This window comes from Pogonomyrmex barbatus, unplaced genomic scaffold (assembly GCF_055798465.1).
Source record: "Pogonomyrmex barbatus isolate J1 unplaced genomic scaffold, ASM5579846v1 scaffold17, whole genome shotgun sequence".
Taxonomy (NCBI): Eukaryota; Metazoa; Arthropoda; class Insecta; order Hymenoptera; family Formicidae; genus Pogonomyrmex; species Pogonomyrmex barbatus.
The window spans coordinates 5,161,784-5,180,639 of record NW_028297113.1 but is presented as its reverse complement, the minus strand read 5'-3'; the positions used below and the strand labels follow the sequence as shown (position 1 = coordinate 5,180,639).

General features: G+C 27.9%; 3 protein-coding genes across 7 annotated transcripts in view; 2 read left to right on the top strand and 1 right to left on the bottom strand.

The window, feature by feature from the left end:
* Nucleotides 1-160: 160 nt before the first annotated feature.
* On the top strand, nt 161-6,875 carry LOC105427825 (retinaldehyde-binding protein 1). The gene is made up of 5 exons (XM_089074760.1): nt 161-385; nt 3,874-4,214; nt 5,304-5,432; nt 5,588-5,822; nt 6,363-6,875. The coding sequence occupies exons 1-5, from the start codon at nt 262-264 to the stop codon at nt 6,392-6,394; spliced, it is 861 nt and encodes a 286-aa protein (XP_088930886.1). The 5' UTR covers nt 161-261; the 3' UTR covers nt 6,395-6,875.
* A 2,873-nt stretch (nt 6,876-9,748) lies between these two features.
* On the top strand, nt 9,749-16,193 carry LOC105427824 (alpha-tocopherol transfer protein). 2 transcript variants are annotated; one of them, XR_016138750.1, is made up of 7 exons: nt 9,749-10,093; nt 12,475-12,725; nt 14,251-14,342; nt 14,825-15,070; nt 15,221-15,347; nt 15,539-15,710; nt 15,789-16,193. XR_016138750.1 is itself a non-coding variant. In XM_089074591.1 (7 exons), the coding sequence occupies exons 2-7, from the start codon at nt 12,494-12,496 to the stop codon at nt 15,830-15,832; spliced, it is 981 nt and encodes a 326-aa protein (XP_088930717.1). In that variant the 5' UTR covers nt 9,752-10,093; nt 12,475-12,493; the 3' UTR covers nt 15,833-16,193. The 2 variants fall into 2 exon arrangements, 1 of the variants encoding a protein (XP_088930717.1); XM_089074591.1 differs by having other exon boundaries at nt 9,752-10,093; nt 15,221-15,415.
* A 341-nt stretch (nt 16,194-16,534) lies between these two features.
* Nucleotides 16,535-18,856, bottom strand: part of LOC105427821 (alpha-tocopherol transfer protein-like) — a 30,402-nt gene continuing 28,080 nt past the window's right edge. For all 4 annotated transcript variants that reach the window (XM_011639765.3, XM_011639764.3, XM_011639763.3 and 1 more), the window contains 4 exons: nt 18,522-18,695; nt 17,778-18,331; nt 17,503-17,653; nt 16,535-17,292 (listed from right to left, as the gene is read on the bottom strand). In XM_011639765.3, coding sequence (XP_011638067.2) covers nt 17,261-17,292; nt 17,503-17,653; nt 17,778-18,331; nt 18,522-18,690 — 906 coding nt within the window. In that variant the 5' untranslated portion in view covers nt 18,691-18,695 and the 3' untranslated portion in view covers nt 16,535-17,260. The remainder of the gene's footprint in view (nt 17,293-17,502; nt 17,654-17,777; nt 18,332-18,521; nt 18,696-18,856) is intronic.

Here is an 18,856-nt window from a genome sequence, read left to right as displayed (position 1 = left end):
TTACATATCTCCCATGTTACCTATGACCTGCCTCCTAGTACAGTATCCACTCGGATAAGAGTACGGAAGACTCCGATTGGACTTTGAGCGGTCAAAGATTGTCTCGGAACGATACACGAGAAGTGTTTTTCTCTCGGTGGTAGTGGTTATAGATAAATGTCGGTTGTCCTGTCCTGGGGAGAACGTTCAGTCAGTTTGAATCAACGTGGGACCGGGAAAGGACAAATAGCAGAAAGACAAAAAGAAAAGCTAATCGCGAAGATGTCGTTCACCGTGAACACGAATCCACCTGGGCCTGAAGCCAAGGCTGTAGCTGAGAAAGAATTGAGAGAAACGGAGGAAAACGTAAAGAAGGGTATTGAGACTCTGAGGAAGTATCTTGAAGGTTAGAGAATTTTCCTTTTTCATGACTTGATCCCGAAGGGGGGACGTTTGTTGCAATGTCTCTAATTTTAAATGTCTAAATTAGCCAAGTCTTCATGTACTTTTTAATTCTCTTTCTTTATTTTTTTTTTAATTTTTTTAATTATTTATAAGTTTTTTTTTAATTATCGGAAAATTCTACATTTATTAATATACCTAAGAAGAAATACACGTCAAAGAAGGAATATATTGTTACAAATTTGCCTGTGCTCTCTAGAGGATTCTATTGGCGAGGTATTTGAGTCTTTCTATTTAAAATTTACTGATTTATTTTTTTTAATTTTTTAAACTTGTATACATGCTCTTACAATTATTCAAGTAAATGAGCTTAAAATAAGTTTTTATTGTTTTTATAACATAGTTATTACTATTTTAAAAGTAGTTTAGAAGAAATTCTTTGCAGAAATTTTACACCGTGGTTTTTTATAAAAAGAAATAAATATTTAATATATTTTTCTGTTCGCAAGATATTACTTTAGCTTATTTAATGATACATACACCGGTATTTTAATTTTTATAAAAAATTTGATAATTTTATAATCATTTTTTTAATGAAAATATTGCATCAAGTTTTCAAATTATGATTATTAAAAAAAGAATTGTTTTATAAAAAAATATTATACGAGAACAAACAAATTATGAAATCTTATTACTTTCTTAGCTAATTTCTTTCAAGCGAGTAAATTTTTCTTTGGTCTTAAAATTTTGGTATTTCTCAAAACTCAGTCGGAAATTCATTATATTACATTAAAACTGCGGTAAGATACGTGAAAGGTAATTGTAAATGCTAAAAAAGAAAGAAATAAACATTTTTAATTTTTATTTATCGTGCATTTATAAATTATATAATTTATCAGAAACTTTGTCTTGAAATAAAATCAATTAATCTTTCGAATTTTGAAATTTATCTTGGACGTACAAACATTATTATTTTAAAAATCGCAATGAATCGATAACGAAAACTAAAGTTTATTTCAATTAAAAATAGAGATGATCATTACATATTTTGAATGTTATGAACTTTCTAAACTTTTCATAATGAACAGTAATACATTATCGTGAAAATTTCGGATTTCACCGCAGACTCGTTACGTTTCGACGTAAATCTAAGGATCATAATTATTGCATTGATCTTTTCTTTTTTGTATCAATTAATTGAAATAAAAAATAAAATTTTATTAATGGGAAATTACATCGATTAATCGTTACTGCGAGTAGATCAAGTTTCGACTAATAAATAAGAAATGGACGGCTATTAAATAAAAGAGAAATGTTTTTTGTGCTCGTCAATCTTTAACTGATGAAAAGAGAATCGGTCAAGCGAAAAACCAGTCTTGAAGTATTCTATGTAAATGAAACAAGTCATCCAGAAGTCTTCAGTAATAACGCTTTAATGAAAATTATTGAGACTATTCGAACGACATGGAGCCACTGAATAGATGTATTGAAAGATAATGTTGAGGTCACACTGTGACATTCTGATAATCTCGTTTCCTTTTATCTTTTCTTACTTCGAACGCGAGCGTAGCAACGGAACCCGACAAATCATCGAATTATTATCGAGCTTCTTAAATTTTAAACCATGACGTCGACTTCTAAAATCGATACTGCACTTCATAATACTGCATTTCAAAATATATATACGCGCAATATGAGCTTCAAGGAAAATGTGTCAAAGTCTAATCATTTAAAATCACCTAAGAAAAGTAATTAATTATTATAGAAACGCAATTATGCATGATTACGTAAAGATAAAAGCAAAAAGTAATATCATGCCGCTTGCAAAATGCAAAACTCCTTATAGTAGACTTAGGCTTAATTGCACCAACGTTATTCTGAATATTAAGTAGTATTTAATATATAATATGTCACATATATTATTAAGTATTAAGTCTCGCTTAAAATTCAAATAATATTGGTGCAACTGGGTCTTAGAATTCTGAATATTCAATAAGGAAAATATCCATTAAATTTATAAGCTTTATATAATTTTGTGTTACTCAAGGTGAATTATTTTCAATAGGCATTAATCGGCACGCAACAAAAAACGATTCGCAGCGACATATGCCGGTTTATAGATGAAAATATATTTATTTGCCACGAAGGTTGATTGAGAGATAAAAAAATCTTTTGATAACGCGATTGATATACAAGTTGAGTGCACCTTGACCCTCGGACACGAGAAAGGATAATAGGTACACATGTGATATCGAGTGCGGCGTTAATTACCTTTCAAATGGATAGATCTCGTTCTTGAAGATCAGCATTTGGGCACGTTTAAAATATCTCGAGATTACACGAAACGGGATTTCGAAATGAGGGCGCGTTTATCGCGCAACGAATTCGGTGATTCAATTGTACGATAAGCTAGATATTACATATTTTTTTATTTGATAATTTTTAATTGGATAACTTTTTTCTTTCGTTGCTATGCCCGCATTTTTACATTTGAACGCGTATTTATCATCGTCTACAAATCGTTTCTCAGTCATCATCCGTTTCCGTCAGTGGCATTGCGCATTCGTGTTGTCGTAGCGCAAGCATTCGTTTAATATTGAAATAGAAAATAAATGGCGACCTTCATGCAATTTCCCTAATAAAGAGCACCGAGGTAATTTCTTTAAGAATGATATTGTGACCTCGCACGCGAAGCGATTTTTTTTTTTATATTGTCAGAACATGAGACGAACAAGCGTTGGGAAGAATGGATTTAGCAGATTTTTAATACTTAATGCTAGGATCCTTTTTTGCAAAGATCGTGTAATTAATAATTGCGAGTCAGCATCGTTATTATCGATTACTTTTCTCTCGATCATTCAGTTCAAAAGTCCGCTTATTGTAATTTTGTTGATTATGGTATAACACGGTTGACTATGTACCTTGATCGAGAAGCACATTTCGATAACGTGACAGAACGATACAAAGTCCGATGATTCTGCCAGATAAGAGAAATGATCAGCTGGCGGTGAATCATTAGTCATTTGTTGCAAAAAGATGCGCACGTACCGGCTATTCATATCACCTACATGCACAAGATTACCGTGTTAAAGCGACATCGGATATTTGCGATGACGTATCGCGGGGATCGTAACAATTGTCTCTTATTCGACAACAACTTGATTCATTTTTAAAATAAAGCGATATCTTTGAGTGGAATGAATACAAGAATGTCTTTATATCGCTTTTGCGAGCGATTACATGCCACATTGAAAAAAACCGCTTTGAAATATTTATAAAAACTTGATCAAGCTTAAGCTTGATAATACTAAAAAAGTGTTCTGATATTCTAAGAATTAATTTTGAATTACATATAATTATTTTGATGACCCAACAAAATTACTTTTAAATCTGTATTTGATCAAATTTTTACTTCAGTAAAATTGTTCTCGCACATGTTTAATGTTGTTGAATCAAATGATTTTGCTAATATTGACAATGAATTGATTTCAGAGGACAAAACGCTTTTTTACTCTACCGACGATGATTTTCTCATGATTTTCCTCCGGCCTTGCAAATTTTATCCGGAGAGCGCGTACGAACTTATGAAACGTGCCGCGGATTTCAAGGAGAAGCATGCGGTTCTGCTACACAATTTGATCCCGAGTGATGAGAAGGAGGCTTTCACCGAGCACAACATCGTTAATGTATTGAAAGACAGGGATCACAAAAATCGCAGGATATTGTTAGTACAATCCGGCAAAGTCTGGAATCCACAGAAAGTCACCTGCGATCAGATATTCCGAATGTTTTACTTAATTCATGAATTGGCTGTAGAGGAACCGGAAACGCAGGTATATGAATAAAATTATTACTTATGCATATTATATATATAATATAGTTTTTTTTCTCCCGTTCACATATATACAGCTCTTGGCCGTCGAATTAGATCACATGCAAAATTTTATTTTTTTAACTATAACGTCATAAACGGCAAATTGGCATCCTTGGCTGCTCAAATTATTAATACGTAAATGATTCAGAGAATGCACGATTTGATTACAACTTTACGTGGCAAGAATGCCTGTGTTATTGTTCTTCGCTCTGACACGCTATCGAAACTCTTAACGTAAAAATGCGGTCAGTCCTCAATCGCTCATTATCCATGAGAATTCTGTCAGTTTCATAATTATAGTTAGAAAAATGAAATTTTTACATATGATCTTAATTCAATGATCAGGAACTGTGCATACGTAGTAATTAAATAATTAATGTATTTAAATTAAATTCAGATATGAATACAAAAATCTATATTGCAATGTTATGAAGAAAATCTGTGTAATTTTATTTAAATTATGCAATTATCAGATTAATAGATTTTTATATATTACGAATCATTGTATTTGATAAAAGTATAAATTAGTGTTGTGAATACGTATATATAATTGTCGAGTTGAGTATGCGATAATTTACGGTCAGCAAAATTCCATTAACTTGACCGTGTCACAAAGAAAGTATTACATTAATGCGAGAGAGAGAGAGAGAGAGAGAGAGAGAGAGAGAGAGAGAGAGAGAAAGAGAAAGAGAATTTTTAGAAAAATAATTTAGATAATTAATTTATTTATAATTATAAAATTTTATTTTATATATACACTGATTAAATCAGTAATAATTATTCCAATTTTAATAAAGTTAAGTCTATAAAGTCAGATGTATTTTTAATGAATATAAACGCGAAATATGATTGCACTTTGCTCGGTTGATAAGTGTGATTTAATGAATAATTTAATATTAATAAGAAAGAGAAAGAGGCAAAAGTAAGAGAGAGAAATAAAATTATCAAGTTTGTTTTCAAAACAAGATAGCTTAAAAATTTTAATTAATATTGTAAAATAATTTTCTTAACTGTTTATAATTACAAATATTTTTATTTCTTTTCTCAGATATACGGAACCGTGGTGATAATGGATTTTGACGGGCTCTCTATGAAACAAGTAACGGGATTGTCACCATCTTTCAGCATGAGACTTCTTAGTTTTATTCAAGATGCAATGCCATTGCGTTTAAAGGAGGTTTGTATTAATAATAATAAATAAAAATATTTCACAAAATTATTTTTAGAGAAAAAGAAGTTCTAATATGTAGATCAAATATTCATAAGATAAATTATACATATTTTAATTGTATAAATATTGTATGTTCTAATTGCATCTAATGTTTTCTTTAGATTCATTTTGTCAAGCAACCGTTTCTGTTTAATATGGTGTGGCAAATGTTCAAACCATTTGTTCGAGAAAAATTGAGAAAGCGTATGTTCTTCCACGGCTCCAAAATGTCTTCTCTACATGCTTACATTCCACCGAGTCATCTGCCGAAAAATTACGATGGTGAATTGCCAGAAATAGATTATAGCAGTGCCGATTGGTATCCACTAATGCTTACTTACGAAAATAAAATTAAAGGTAAAAGATAAATCGATAAAGAAAGAATATTACATATACACATTTTAAAACATATTTGTATGCTATACGAAAAACATCGCGTAAAATGAAAAGCTAAAATAGATTAAGAAACATATATAACACATATATATTAAGATATTTAGCAAGTACTTATTTTACAAGTAACTACAATTAATTTACAAGTTTTTATTTTTTCAAAAATAAAATGTTTAGCTTCTTATATAAGAATAATGAATTATTCAATAAATACTGATAAGAAAAATTATCAGTACTGTGTTATTAGTAATATTATTAGTAAAGTTAGTACAGTTAACTTTTTATCAAAATTTTGTTTCTGAAAATATTAAATCATTCATTACAATTTATTTCAAATAAATAGAAAAATGATAAAATATTAATAATTTGAATATGTGTATATCTTATATACTCATTTACATATATACATACAATTAATTTATTTTAAAATTTATATACACGCATATGTGTTTTATATATATATAAAAAATTAAGTTATAACTTGTTTATTTGTTTGTTTTACAGAATGGAACACTTATGGACATCGCAAGAATTAAGAAGCAAAATTTTTATTAAATAGTTATCTTTATAGATGTTAAATATTTTTTTATAATTTGCAAATAAAGTTTGGATTATGGACAATTTAATATATTTTGTACATGATATTGTAAATGTAATGGACATATGTACATATAGACATATGTACGTATTTTATATATAAAAAATTTTTTTATAAATAAAAATTGTATTTGCAATTTTATCAATAATAAAAATTGATTGAATTATAACTTAACAATTCTGAAAGTAATTAGAAATCTATTGATATACAAATATGTAAAATTTTAATAAAATTTTTAATTTATTAACATATAAACATATAAATTTTATATTTTTAATTTTTATTTTAAATTGCGTTTGCGCCAGTTTCTAAAGTATGCTTTTTATATAAGATGTTGTGTAATCTATTTCATGTAATAATATACTACAATTACGGTATGATGTAATATATACTAATATAAATTTTAATATATAAAGAAAGATTAATAGTGTTCTTATTACTGAATTATCGAGTGAGTGTCAAGCGTAACAGATAGCCTATTTTATTTCGAAATTTTACAGACTTTCTTATTTGCTGCATTTACAAAAAATTCGCTCTATTTTTAAGTTTAATATAATAATATAATAATTAAAAAACAAAGAGTTTTTTTAAACTATCATTTGACATTTTAATCATCGGAATTTTTTGTCTAATAATTTTTTCGTAAATTTTATACATTCCATTATAATGATTTTATATCACGCAACGATTGCTATTCAGTCGTGAAATGAGATTTTATACTACAGCTGAAAATATAATATTGATTATTATTTTAATATGATATTATATTTTTAGTTGAAACAAAACTTACATTTTAAGATTAAACTTTTTATATTTCTATCTGTACGAAAATAAACACTATTATATTAATAACACGTTTATTTTTTTTAAATAATTATTAATGCAATAATAGATTTAATTTGGATTTGTCTAATTTATCTAATAATAATCCTTTAATCATAAATTTATATTTATAAGTTAAGAACGATAAACTTTTACTATCTGTAATATTGAATTAATGTAATATTGAATTAACAAAGAAATCTAAAAATAATGTTAAGTACAACCTCTTAATAGATTTCACTTTATTATTTACGTAAAAAGAAATAGATGCTGAAAAGTCAAATGCCGAAAATTTTTAACAGTTTCTTTATTCTTAATGTTTAGTTTTATTACATATTTATCAGAATTATAAATTGTTCAAACTAATATAATAGCTTCTTGTATAACATATATTTGTATAATACAATCTTTTGTAACTGACAAGTCTTGTGACGACAATGCTTGTTTATATTATAATTTAATAATTTTGCAATAATTTATTATATTACAAAAGTAATTACTTTGAATTTTAAATACAATACACATATTATTAATATATAATATTATTAAGATTATTTCTGTAAGACGGATTTCTTCATTTTGTTAATAATTTTATTATATCTAAAATTTTGTGGAATCTTATTATTTTACATTAAGTCAAATTTTTATTTATTATAAATATAATAAAATTTTAAGTTTTATTATTTTAAAATAAAACAAAAATAATTTTATATTATAACATATATTATACATACATATTTTTTTATATTATAACACACTTCTTATTTTTTTATAGCAAGCAACATATTTCTACATTAAAGAAGTTTACTTTGCTAATTTTGCTTATTTTGTTTAATCAACATATTAGATAAATTATGTAATCCTTGTGTTTTATTTACATAACCAGTATATCGTATAAACACGCTCTACTTTTTGGCTGTATATTTATAAAAATGGAATTTATAAATTCCCATATTATCATAAAAGTGAATCAAAAAGTACTTTTAAAAAACTGTTTTTAAAAAACAATTTTTCTATATTTAAAATAGAAAAATGTAAAATATTTTATTTTTTAATATACTCTTTTTATAATATCGCTTTTTTTTAAAAAGACTTTTTTTATCTGATAATTTTGCAATATCATGAAAAAAAATTCTTTTAGCTAAGAAATCACATAAGCAATGCGTCATTCTTTTACATCTTTGTTAATATGAAAATGATATTCTTTGACATTGGATTCCACAGACATACAGATGCATAGTAAATCACATAACAAATAAAACATCGGGATTTTTTGATCGAATAAGTATTTATCTTGCAGGATAATGTCTAACTTCATACAGTCATAGTAACACAGAAGAGTTAAAAATTGAATTTTTAGATTTTACCTCATCTCTTATTTAGATTTGACACTATGTAATTACTACACATATATTTGGATTATTAAAATCTAATTTCAGACGTCGACATTTTTGTATTAAAAAAAATCAACAACATGCGTTGTGATTTCTCAATCAAAAGAGTATTTTTTTATAATATTATGGAACTATCAGAAAGAAGAAATGTATTTTAAATATACAATCTCTTAAAAATATATATTTTTTAATTATAACTCACTCTTATGTAATAGACACGTACGATTTAATCTTTATATTTTATAGTTAAAATATTTGTAATTTTAGCTATTTAAATGTTGGAATATCACTTAAGTTTCCAGAACAGAAAGTTCGCTAATAAATATTCGCTAATAAAAATTCCCGATGTGGCTTAGACCTCTATCAATATTCTATTAGCTTTTTTGTTATGTACAATATACAATAGATGTACTACGCAATTTTTTTATTGTATCACACAATTCGATAATAAACTATTAGATATAATTCCATATATGCTATTCTCAAAAATGTTCCTTTAATTCACAATTCATATTTGCTTCATTATTTCTAAATATCCCAATCTAAATAGCCCAAATATCAGACTTGAATTTTAAATTCGTCGGATCTTTTCTTTGTGCTTAGAAATAAATATAAATTGTTCAAAACTATTCAGATAAAATAGCAGAGAAATGCATTATGAGCGAGAAAAGAATATAATATTATTTTTATTTGCAACAGATTTTCTATTTTTAAACATTTCTTATCTCCTTAATGACTGAATTGTTGCCTCCAAATGCTGTAAGTTAAATATATGTTTTAATTATTTAATTGCTTGAAATTTAAAGCTTAGATGACCTAATTTCAAAGCAACTTAGTAATAATACTAATTTTCGAATCTGTAATGCACACTCGGTTCTATAAAATTTTTAATAGTATGAAAATATACGAGTGATATAATTTTGCTCATATTTTTCCTCGTTATTTAAATAACAAAATTTTTTTTCAATGCAAGCACACATAACAATGGTAGCGTCATTTCGGATAATTGTACATTCTACGATGTCACGCTCATGTAAAAGTGGGGAAGACTGAGGCTACCGAGCAATTCTGACTGGGTTGTCCGAACGTAGTTCTCATTGGCAGTTCATGCATCTCGGTGCTGACCCTCTCAGGTCTTTCCACCTTTTCCTACCTTTCGCGTATCATTCTCCGTGAGTCGAGGGAGAGAAAAAGACTGGTGAAACTGACGTTCGGTCCACAGTCATAGGCGCTGAAGCTCCTTCGATGATATCTGAACGTTATTAGTATTCGAATAGATCTCGCTGAGATTTTAGTGATGAGAAGTAGACAGTTTCTGTGACAAGTGACATTATTTAGAGAACAAATTTCAAAGGCGTGTGTACTGAAAATTGATGCATAATCAAATCTTCAATCTTCGAGATTTGTGTAAGATTGCTAAGGTAATTGTAACGAGGATTTACATTCCTTTGCATGTTGTGTCTTATTGATAATTTCTGTTTGAGTTGTTATACGAATATTCATAATAAGTAACGTAAACATGTGTATATCGAGAAATTTATCGAGAAAACCTATTTTGTTCTTTTATTTGTAATTTCTATATTTTTCTTTACTTCTTTTATTTGCTCATTTTAATAATTAAATGAGTTTAATTTAATTTTAATAATTAAATATGCTTTATTCTAAAAATATTTTATTAAAACGTATTGCTCAGATATTTATTATTTGTTAAAGGTAATATAATTATATTATGCATTTATCACTTAATGAATTAGAAAAGATATATGTAGTTAATTATTTATCTAATTATAAGTATATTTTATAGAGCGGTGCAATCTTTCAAAGATTTTAATGTAGCTAATATTGTTTATCAGTAGTGTTATTTATAATAATAAAATATAGAAAATTTATATCGAAATTATTTCAAAAAAACTTATTCACTATATATTATAGGATATTTCAAATCCTGTTTATTAAAATATTAATGATATGTATCTAGTTAGTAGTGTTTACGTAAGTATTTCATTGTATTTTAATTATTGCGTTTTAGACGTTTCATTCAACACTGCGCATGATAATTATACCGTGTGAAACAATTGACAAATTTCATTAGCATATCATTAAAATAAGTAAAAGTATACATATAAAATTTATATTTAAACGTGACTAGTTGCGTTATACGCAGAGTAAAGATCTTATGATATTCCATTTTAGAGATTTTTTGACAGTTTACTGTTAATATCTTTTGGACCCAATCTTAAGCTTACATAGACAGTTTTATTAATAGCTTATATAACAAATTGTAAATAATGAACAATAATATTATCAATGTGTGTGTGTGTGTGTGTGTGTGTGTGTGTGTGTGTGTGTGTGTGTGTGTGTGTGTGTGTGTGTGTATATTGATCAATAAAACAAATTTATTTCAATAGAAAGCTATTTTTTTTATATAACATATTTCTACGTAACATAATTTCACGTAAATATTAATCATATCTTCATTATCATTTCACGGAAAAATTTGTTTTTTAAAAAATGTACAATGTGCTAATTTTATTTTATAAAAACAAAAAACATATTTTTTTCTTATAAATATTTACAACACATACATTAAGCATATATTTGTAATATAATATGTGATACATAATTTAACATGAAGTAAAAAGATTTCAGAATTTTTTACATTTTTGATGCTTATACGAATTAACGTTGTATTAAGTTTGCTGACACAGCGAAACAAAATAATGAACAAAGATATTTCTCAGGAAATGTTTGCATTTTGCGAAATAATCATTTTTTTTCTAATTCGTTAGATTAGGTTAGGTATTACACAAGGAACATTGTCTTATGAATCATCAAGGAAATTAAGATGAGATTATCTTATTTTGCGAAATAAAAATGTTAAGTAAAACGAGCAGTTTAATATTTTCGCAATATCCCAAAGTAAATAGATACAAATGAATACAGTGTAATAATAGTTTACACACTATTTAATAGCTCTAAAATTACTATTATCTCTTAAAAAAGTTTACTCTAGCAGGAGAATAAAGCCTAATTGAAACGCCTATAATTTGAAAAGATTATAATTGTCTCTAATAATTTACGCTTCATACGCTGTATACAATATTGCAAGACGTGAAGTAAAGAAAATATTTTGAGAGAGATTATTCTTTTCTAAAAAAAGATCTGACTTTTATTATAGATAGGGAAATTAATTTATGTGGTTGAAAATCATTAATATACCTTAACTTTTTTAATTGCATCAAAAGTGATTTTTGTATACATTTTAAACAAACTTGTTATTAATTAAAATCCACACATAAATTTTTGTACTGTACTGTTTTTTAAATAATGAATAAAATCTTTTATTTCTTTAAACTTTAGAGAGTAATTTTATAAGCATCAAAAAGGAAGGAAAGATTTGAGAATCTCTGTTGAACATTATCTCATCGTGAAATTCTCTCGCAGTACACAGCGCAAACGCGCTTGATGTTTGATATTCAGCTTCATGTTGGTCGACACGAAACTTGTTCTACGTACGCATACGCACGCATACACATATCTGCAAGCACGTATCTGCTTCCGTAATACAGCTGATTCTGATAAATATGTAGATGGATTCAGGAAACGGAATACACGAAATCTGGTCCTGCCTACGATTTATTTTTACTTTCAAAGTTCACTTTCGTTATTCGTTGGATTACGTATTTCTTTTTTACGAGGCTTATAAAACGCGTTACGCGATATGCTTTAACAAAAGATCATATTTCAATTCTGCTTATTTTCAAAAGCAGGAGATAATTCGGTTGTCACTATTGCCCGACAGATATCTATTGTTCAGCTGAATGGCGGCTTCCATGATGGAGGAGACCGTCAAATCGCCGATGCTCGCGGCTAAGGAAAAAATGTTTCAACACTGGCAGATAAACGCTCCGAAGATCAAGTATGGAGAACATCAACTTTCCATTGAAATAACCGATCTCGATGATTTCTTTATTGAAAAAGCCAAGAAAGATCTGCGAGAGACGCCGGAAATCGTTGCTCAGAGTTTCAAGCAATTGAGGGAATATATTGCAGGTATAGAAAGCTTAATTATACAAAAAACGTAATTTTCATCTTATCTCGGCGAAATCGCTTCGGACTAAGGGGCGAGAAGTACGAAAGGAAGACATCGTCACGTGTCACGTGACGTTCGTATGACTCATCAAACCAGTTCTCCAGTACGATGATCCATCGGGACTGCGTATGCTCGATATCCTTGACATTGCTTTTTTCTTATACTTTTCCATTCATTGTTTTCTTTCTCCGACCGGTTTTTGCACGTTTCAGCAGCAAGAAGCCACTACAAAGAAAAGTGTCACCTTGCAATTCTTGATACATTTTTCTTCAAGTAAGAGATTGGTATCTTTCGCTAAAATTGCTCTTGCTTAATTAGGAAAACGTGCAGTAGTATTAGAACAAATTGCGTTACTGGGTTTCATGATTGCAAAAATCAAAGAGAAAATCAAAATTAATCCGTGCAAGGAGGCGCGATGACAAGTGAAACAAGAAAACTTTCCCTTTTACGTAATTGCTAATGAAAACACACAGTTGCAGTGAGTTTTAGTGAGATGTATTTGTTCAATTAGATAAACTGGTCCTGTATCATCGAGAAAAATTACGCGGCTTGTAAAATAGCGACCAATCAATTTTTTTCCTATCCTATAAATCCCGTAAAATAACTATCAATTAATTTTTTCTGCCCGAAGCATATTAGTGTTTGAGTTGTGTTTCCAGAATAAGAATGAAATTTTGCGTGAGATTACTATTCAAGTTCTATCGCAACGGTCAATTTAAATGTAACCGTGATGCACGAATATGGCAGAAAAATTCATGTAGAGTGAAAACGAAAGTTGTTCGCGCCTGACCCACGATAATCTTCAACGAAGTCACGCTTTTTACCTTCGTACAAAATGAAAATTATTCCATTTATTCTATTTATTCTATTTATTCCAAATTATTCTATTTGTAACAAAGTAAATATAAACTTGAAATTTTTTTAAAATAATCGACGGTTATTATCTATTAATAGAACTTAAAAAAAATTTTTTTAGATTATATTTGGATGGAATGAATTACTTTTAACACATGAAATTTATAACATCATTAATGCCTATTGTTTTCGTTCTTTATATTCGCTCTTGAGCAATTATTGTTAAAATTATGATTGACAATTTTCGATTGAGTCTTATATTTTAGTATATTCTTATATTTAGTATATCTTATATTTAGTATTTATTACATTCTGTGCTATCATCAGTGCCAATGTTTTAAATCTTTAGGATTACCTAGAAGAAAAGCGAAGAAAGGAATATTTAAAGCTTGCGATAACTATATCTATTAACGTTTGTAATTTGCCTCGTGATATCGTGAAAAAAATGCAAGATACATATTTTATGTGACTTATAGTCTTTATTATCTTCGTGACTCGCTCATTCGTTGATTTCATTCGTAAAATAAATTATACGCGAATTATCCTGGGGGCATATTATGTAACTGTCAAAACTGTTAGACTTATCGATTTTGTTATTAAATTAACTCTATTTTTTTTTGTTTTTTTCAGGAGAGCCTGACCTGCATATTCCGGATGATGTTGACTTTTATATAACATTCCTAAGACCATGCAAATGGTATGCGAAAAGTGCTTTCTCGCTTGTAAGTAAATATATTTTACCCAAATATTTAATATTAAAAATATTAATCTTGTTTTAAACGTTTACTTTTTAAATAAAAAGATTATGTAGTATCTAAATATGTAGAATTACTATTTAAAATCTCATTGGATATTCTATACATTATTCTATTATTCTATTATTATTTTATTATATAATTAATGTGGCTGTTGTTTTTTTCCTTAAATATTGAGACAGATAATTTCAGAAGAGAAAAGATAATAAAAAATTACTTTCAATTAATGTAACGTGTATTGTAATGTATTGTAACAAGCAGTAAAAATTTGTATTTGAAAATTAATTTGAAGTTTTTTTTTACAATAATTTATTAAAAATTGAGATGTAGTAAATAATAATCTTCCTCAATATTTTTGCAAAGAAGGAATTATAATTGATTCTAAAGTACTCTGCATTTAATATTTCATAGTACTAATAAATTACTTAAATATATATTTTATTCAACAGTTAAAACGATACTATCGATTTCGTCAGCATTATCCACACATATTTGACAATTTATTGATTACCAAAGAGAGGACTGCACTTTGCGCTGGTTTGATATATCCCTTGCCTCTTCGAACTAAAGAAGGATGCAGATTGATGATTATAGAAGTCGGAAAACGATGGAAACCAAAGGAAGTATCAATAGACGATTTGTTTAAAGGCCTAATGATCATTTTGTATCTGGCAATGACGGAATACAGAACTCAGGTTCGTCTTAGTTAATTTAATGTAGAACTTATAAATTTAATTAGAACTTATAAATAGACATTTAATATCAATCATAAATTTTACCAGAGAATGAACGTCCAAAGCTACAAAATTTTATTCTGTAACTTTTAATAAAATCTTCTTTTTTAGATTGCAGGTACACACATTATCATGGACGCTGATGGTTTATCTTTAAGTCATTTGACGTATATTACACCTAGTTTCGCAAAAATGGTTGTGGATTTTGTACAAAAATGTTTGCCGACTCGACTCAAAGGTATTCACATTGTTAACCAGTCGTTTATCTTCAACATGGCATTTGCAATATTTAAACCATTTCTGGAGGTACGACTCTACTATCCACAATTTGCTTTTACAAGTCTTATATAATAAATTAATTAATTTTGAAATTTCTTATATGAGATAAACTCTTATATTTCTTTTATGAGGTAATACCTTTTATTTTAGGAGAAAATTCGCAAACGAATTCATTTCCATGGAACGAATTGGGATTCTTTAACGACTTTCGCAGAAAAGAGAGTATTGCTTAAAAAGCACGGAGGCGAACTAGATATGCCCGAAGAACCATTTGGGATGCACTTCTGGGAGAATATGCTTTCGTGTGAACCTGCTTTCGTCGGTAATTATACATAAATATATATACTAGCGATTTACTTGCTTTTAAAATCGATAAAAATCTGTATTTTTTTTATTTTAGAAATGATAAATTATGGATATAAAACTGATAAAAGTAAAATATGACCGCAGCAGAAATTGCCCGGTCAATATATTATCGTTGATTATTATAATTATCAATGGGCAACCATATCCATGAAGTTGTAATAAAATATTGTCGAAATTCTTAGCGTCCGATATCTAAAAAACGTGGATGCGATTTGATTTAAATGTTGATTTAAATTATATGCGAAAGAGTGCTTATCAAATTGTATTAATTGTAATGTATATAATTAATGTAATTTGTCAAGAGAAAAACTGCGATATCTATGTATATAGAAACTTTATGAATTTAAGAATGCGAGTATATATATCGACTGCACCGATAAAAAATATTGCAAAACTGAAATATATTTGAAAAATTTCTTATCTTTTTCTTTATTGAAAAGTATGTATTATTAATTTATTTCAATGATATTATATTATATTAAAAATATTAACTAAACATTAAGTTAACTTAATTATTAACTAAATATAAAATACATTGATTGGACTTGAAATATTTCTTTTCTAATATGCAATAAAATAATATTAAAAAATGAGAGAGAGAAAGAGAGAAATTATAAAAATGTTCAAAAAATATAATATTTTTCTTTGATGTTGCAATATGCAATCATGTTTTGTCAGGTAAAAGCTCACATATGCGCACACGCACGCACGCATATACGCACGCATTTAAATACATGTATTATATTTATATATTTGTAATTTATTAAGTACATATTAAGCTTGTAATAGCAACAATTCTTTATTTTATCTACAAATTTAGTTTTACACCAAAAATACATATTAAATTTATTTAAGTACGTAAATTGTATACAATTCTATAATTCTAAATAAATAGCAAAGTATATATATATATATATATATATATATATATATATATATATATATATATATATATATATATTCACGCATGTATGTATACTTATGTGAATATTTACGTGAGTACTTATTATATTTAATATATATGCATGCAATAATATATGCATATATATCATTTATTTTATATGAAATCTACGGAATGTATAATACTTTTATCACATAATCATAAAGTGATTAAGATGATAATAAAAAATTCAGATTGCAGATCTTAAAGGATTACTAATATTATTTAATCAATTTCTAATTTTTTTGGGACATCAAAAAATTTCTAGGAAAATTTCTAAGAAACTTTATAGTATAATATAACATCACAACTTTTTTAATACCACATTTTTTCAATTTTGTTAAATTGCAGGGACAATTAAGTCCAAAAAATTAAAATTATAACACTAAACAATAATATGTTAAATAAATTTACAGAGTGAGCAAAGCTTCGCTAAAGACGTTTCGAAGAATAAAGAGTATTGATGATAATTCAACACTTCCTCAAAAATGTCATTTTCTATTGCTTCTTCATAGTTAATCCAAATATACCTATTTTTTTATTACAATAAAGTTAGCAACTAGAAATTATTTCTTTTTATAGCCATACGAATTGATAGCTGCAACAAGAAGATCTTTTATTATTATTCAGATTCTTTTTAATATTATATAATACAAATTTTCTTAAGTAAAAAATGTACATATATAAAATTCATTTTGCATTAAGTAACTTTAAAATTTCTTTTAAATTTTGTTTTAATTGTCTAACTATCATTACATTAATTATCTAATGATCGTTAATAAATATCGCAGTTTTTCTCTTGACTTACCTTCGTATTCTTTGTCGACTTGTACCAATAATGAGTACCATTGGGGTCCGTCTATCGTCTTCATTTCCAACGTACCACCGTATTGTGAAGGTAAGCATTTCGGCGATATATATTGATGCAACGATTTACGATCAGTACCGTGGAAGATTATCTAATAAAAAAGAAACTATACTAATTGGCTAATAATTGATGCCAATCTGTTATAATAATTTGTTACTAAACTTCTAGTATAGTCTGATATTCTGAGATAATACACCTATTTATAGTACACTTACTCTATTCTTCAACTTTTCCTTTAGGAACGGTTTGAACAGAGCAAACACCATGTTAAACACATACGGTTGATTCACAATATGTATGTTCTTGATTCTCACGGGCATCGCATCTTGAAGCAAATCGACTATCCTCTTGGCGAACGGCGGGGTAAATTGCCAAGCTTGTTGCAGAGTAAGACCGTCCATGTCAAAGATGACGATCGCGCCGGCAATTTGCGTGCTCGGCTCCAGCATGGCAGCCTCTAAGTACAATACGCATCCTTTGTAGACTTCGTCAAGGCTGCATTTGTTGTGCTTCCACTTCTTGCCAAGTTCAATTATTAATATACGTCGGCCGTACTGGTCGCGATTAGGCAGGACGGTCAGGATGTTCTGCTCGAAAATATTTTTCTCTCTGCTCGGCTTTAGGTTGTCGTATATGGACGAGTGCTTCACTTTAAAATTATAGTACTGCTTGATGAGATTGCGTGACGATTCAGGATAATATTTGCAAGGCCTTAAGAACCTTATCAGCCAGACCTCGTTGTCCAATGGACATTTCAGATCTACTTCCTCTGTCAAACAACGAAGAAAATTTTATTTTAAACATATACGAGAAATTGAAAAAGAAGAGATCGATTACGATTTATTTAAACATTTTAAGAAGCGAAAGCATTTAACTCAATATTTATGTTACATTTTATATTTCAATTCATATTTTTCATTTTGTATTTTATAATTTTTATGTTAATTTATCAGAATTACCTTTTAATAATTGTTGCAGTTGCTTCATCGCCTCCTTTTGTCTTTCAGGAGTCTCTCTGAGCTCCTTCCTGGCAACTTCTTGCAATTCCGCACTAGGAGGACCCAGCTCAAACTCTAGCTTAAAGTCGCCAATCTGTATGAACGGCACTTCGGTGAGGTCCGATAACATGATATCTGAAAATGTAATATGTTAAAAATTGAATATCCCGATTTTTAGTCAAAAAGTTTATTGAATTTTTTTTTAAGTATTCTCTAATAATAATAATAAATATTCGTAACAATAAAAACACGCATGATAATCTAATAACAAGTAAAATTAAATAAATAGATAATTG

Excerpts from the sequence above, each read along its gene's own strand:
- LOC105427824 (XM_089074591.1), top strand. The coding sequence starts at position 12,494 with ATGGCGGCTTCCATGATGGAGGAGACCGTCAAATCGCCGATGCTCGCG. Across the intron at positions 15,071-15,220 it reads TGACGGAATACAGAACTCAG|ATTGCAGGTACACACATTAT; the intron begins GTTCGTCTTAGT and ends CTTCTTTTTTAG. Across the intron at positions 15,416-15,538 it reads TATTTAAACCATTTCTGGAG|GAGAAAATTCGCAAACGAAT; the intron begins GTACGACTCTAC and ends CTTTTATTTTAG.
- LOC105427825 (XM_089074760.1), top strand. The coding sequence starts at position 262 with ATGTCGTTCACCGTGAACACGAATCCACCTGGGCCTGAAGCCAAGGCT. Across the intron at positions 386-3,873 it reads TCTGAGGAAGTATCTTGAAG|AGGACAAAACGCTTTTTTAC; the intron begins GTTAGAGAATTT and ends AATTGATTTCAG. Across the intron at positions 5,823-6,362 it reads TTACGAAAATAAAATTAAAG|AATGGAACACTTATGGACAT; the intron begins GTAAAAGATAAA and ends TTTGTTTTACAG.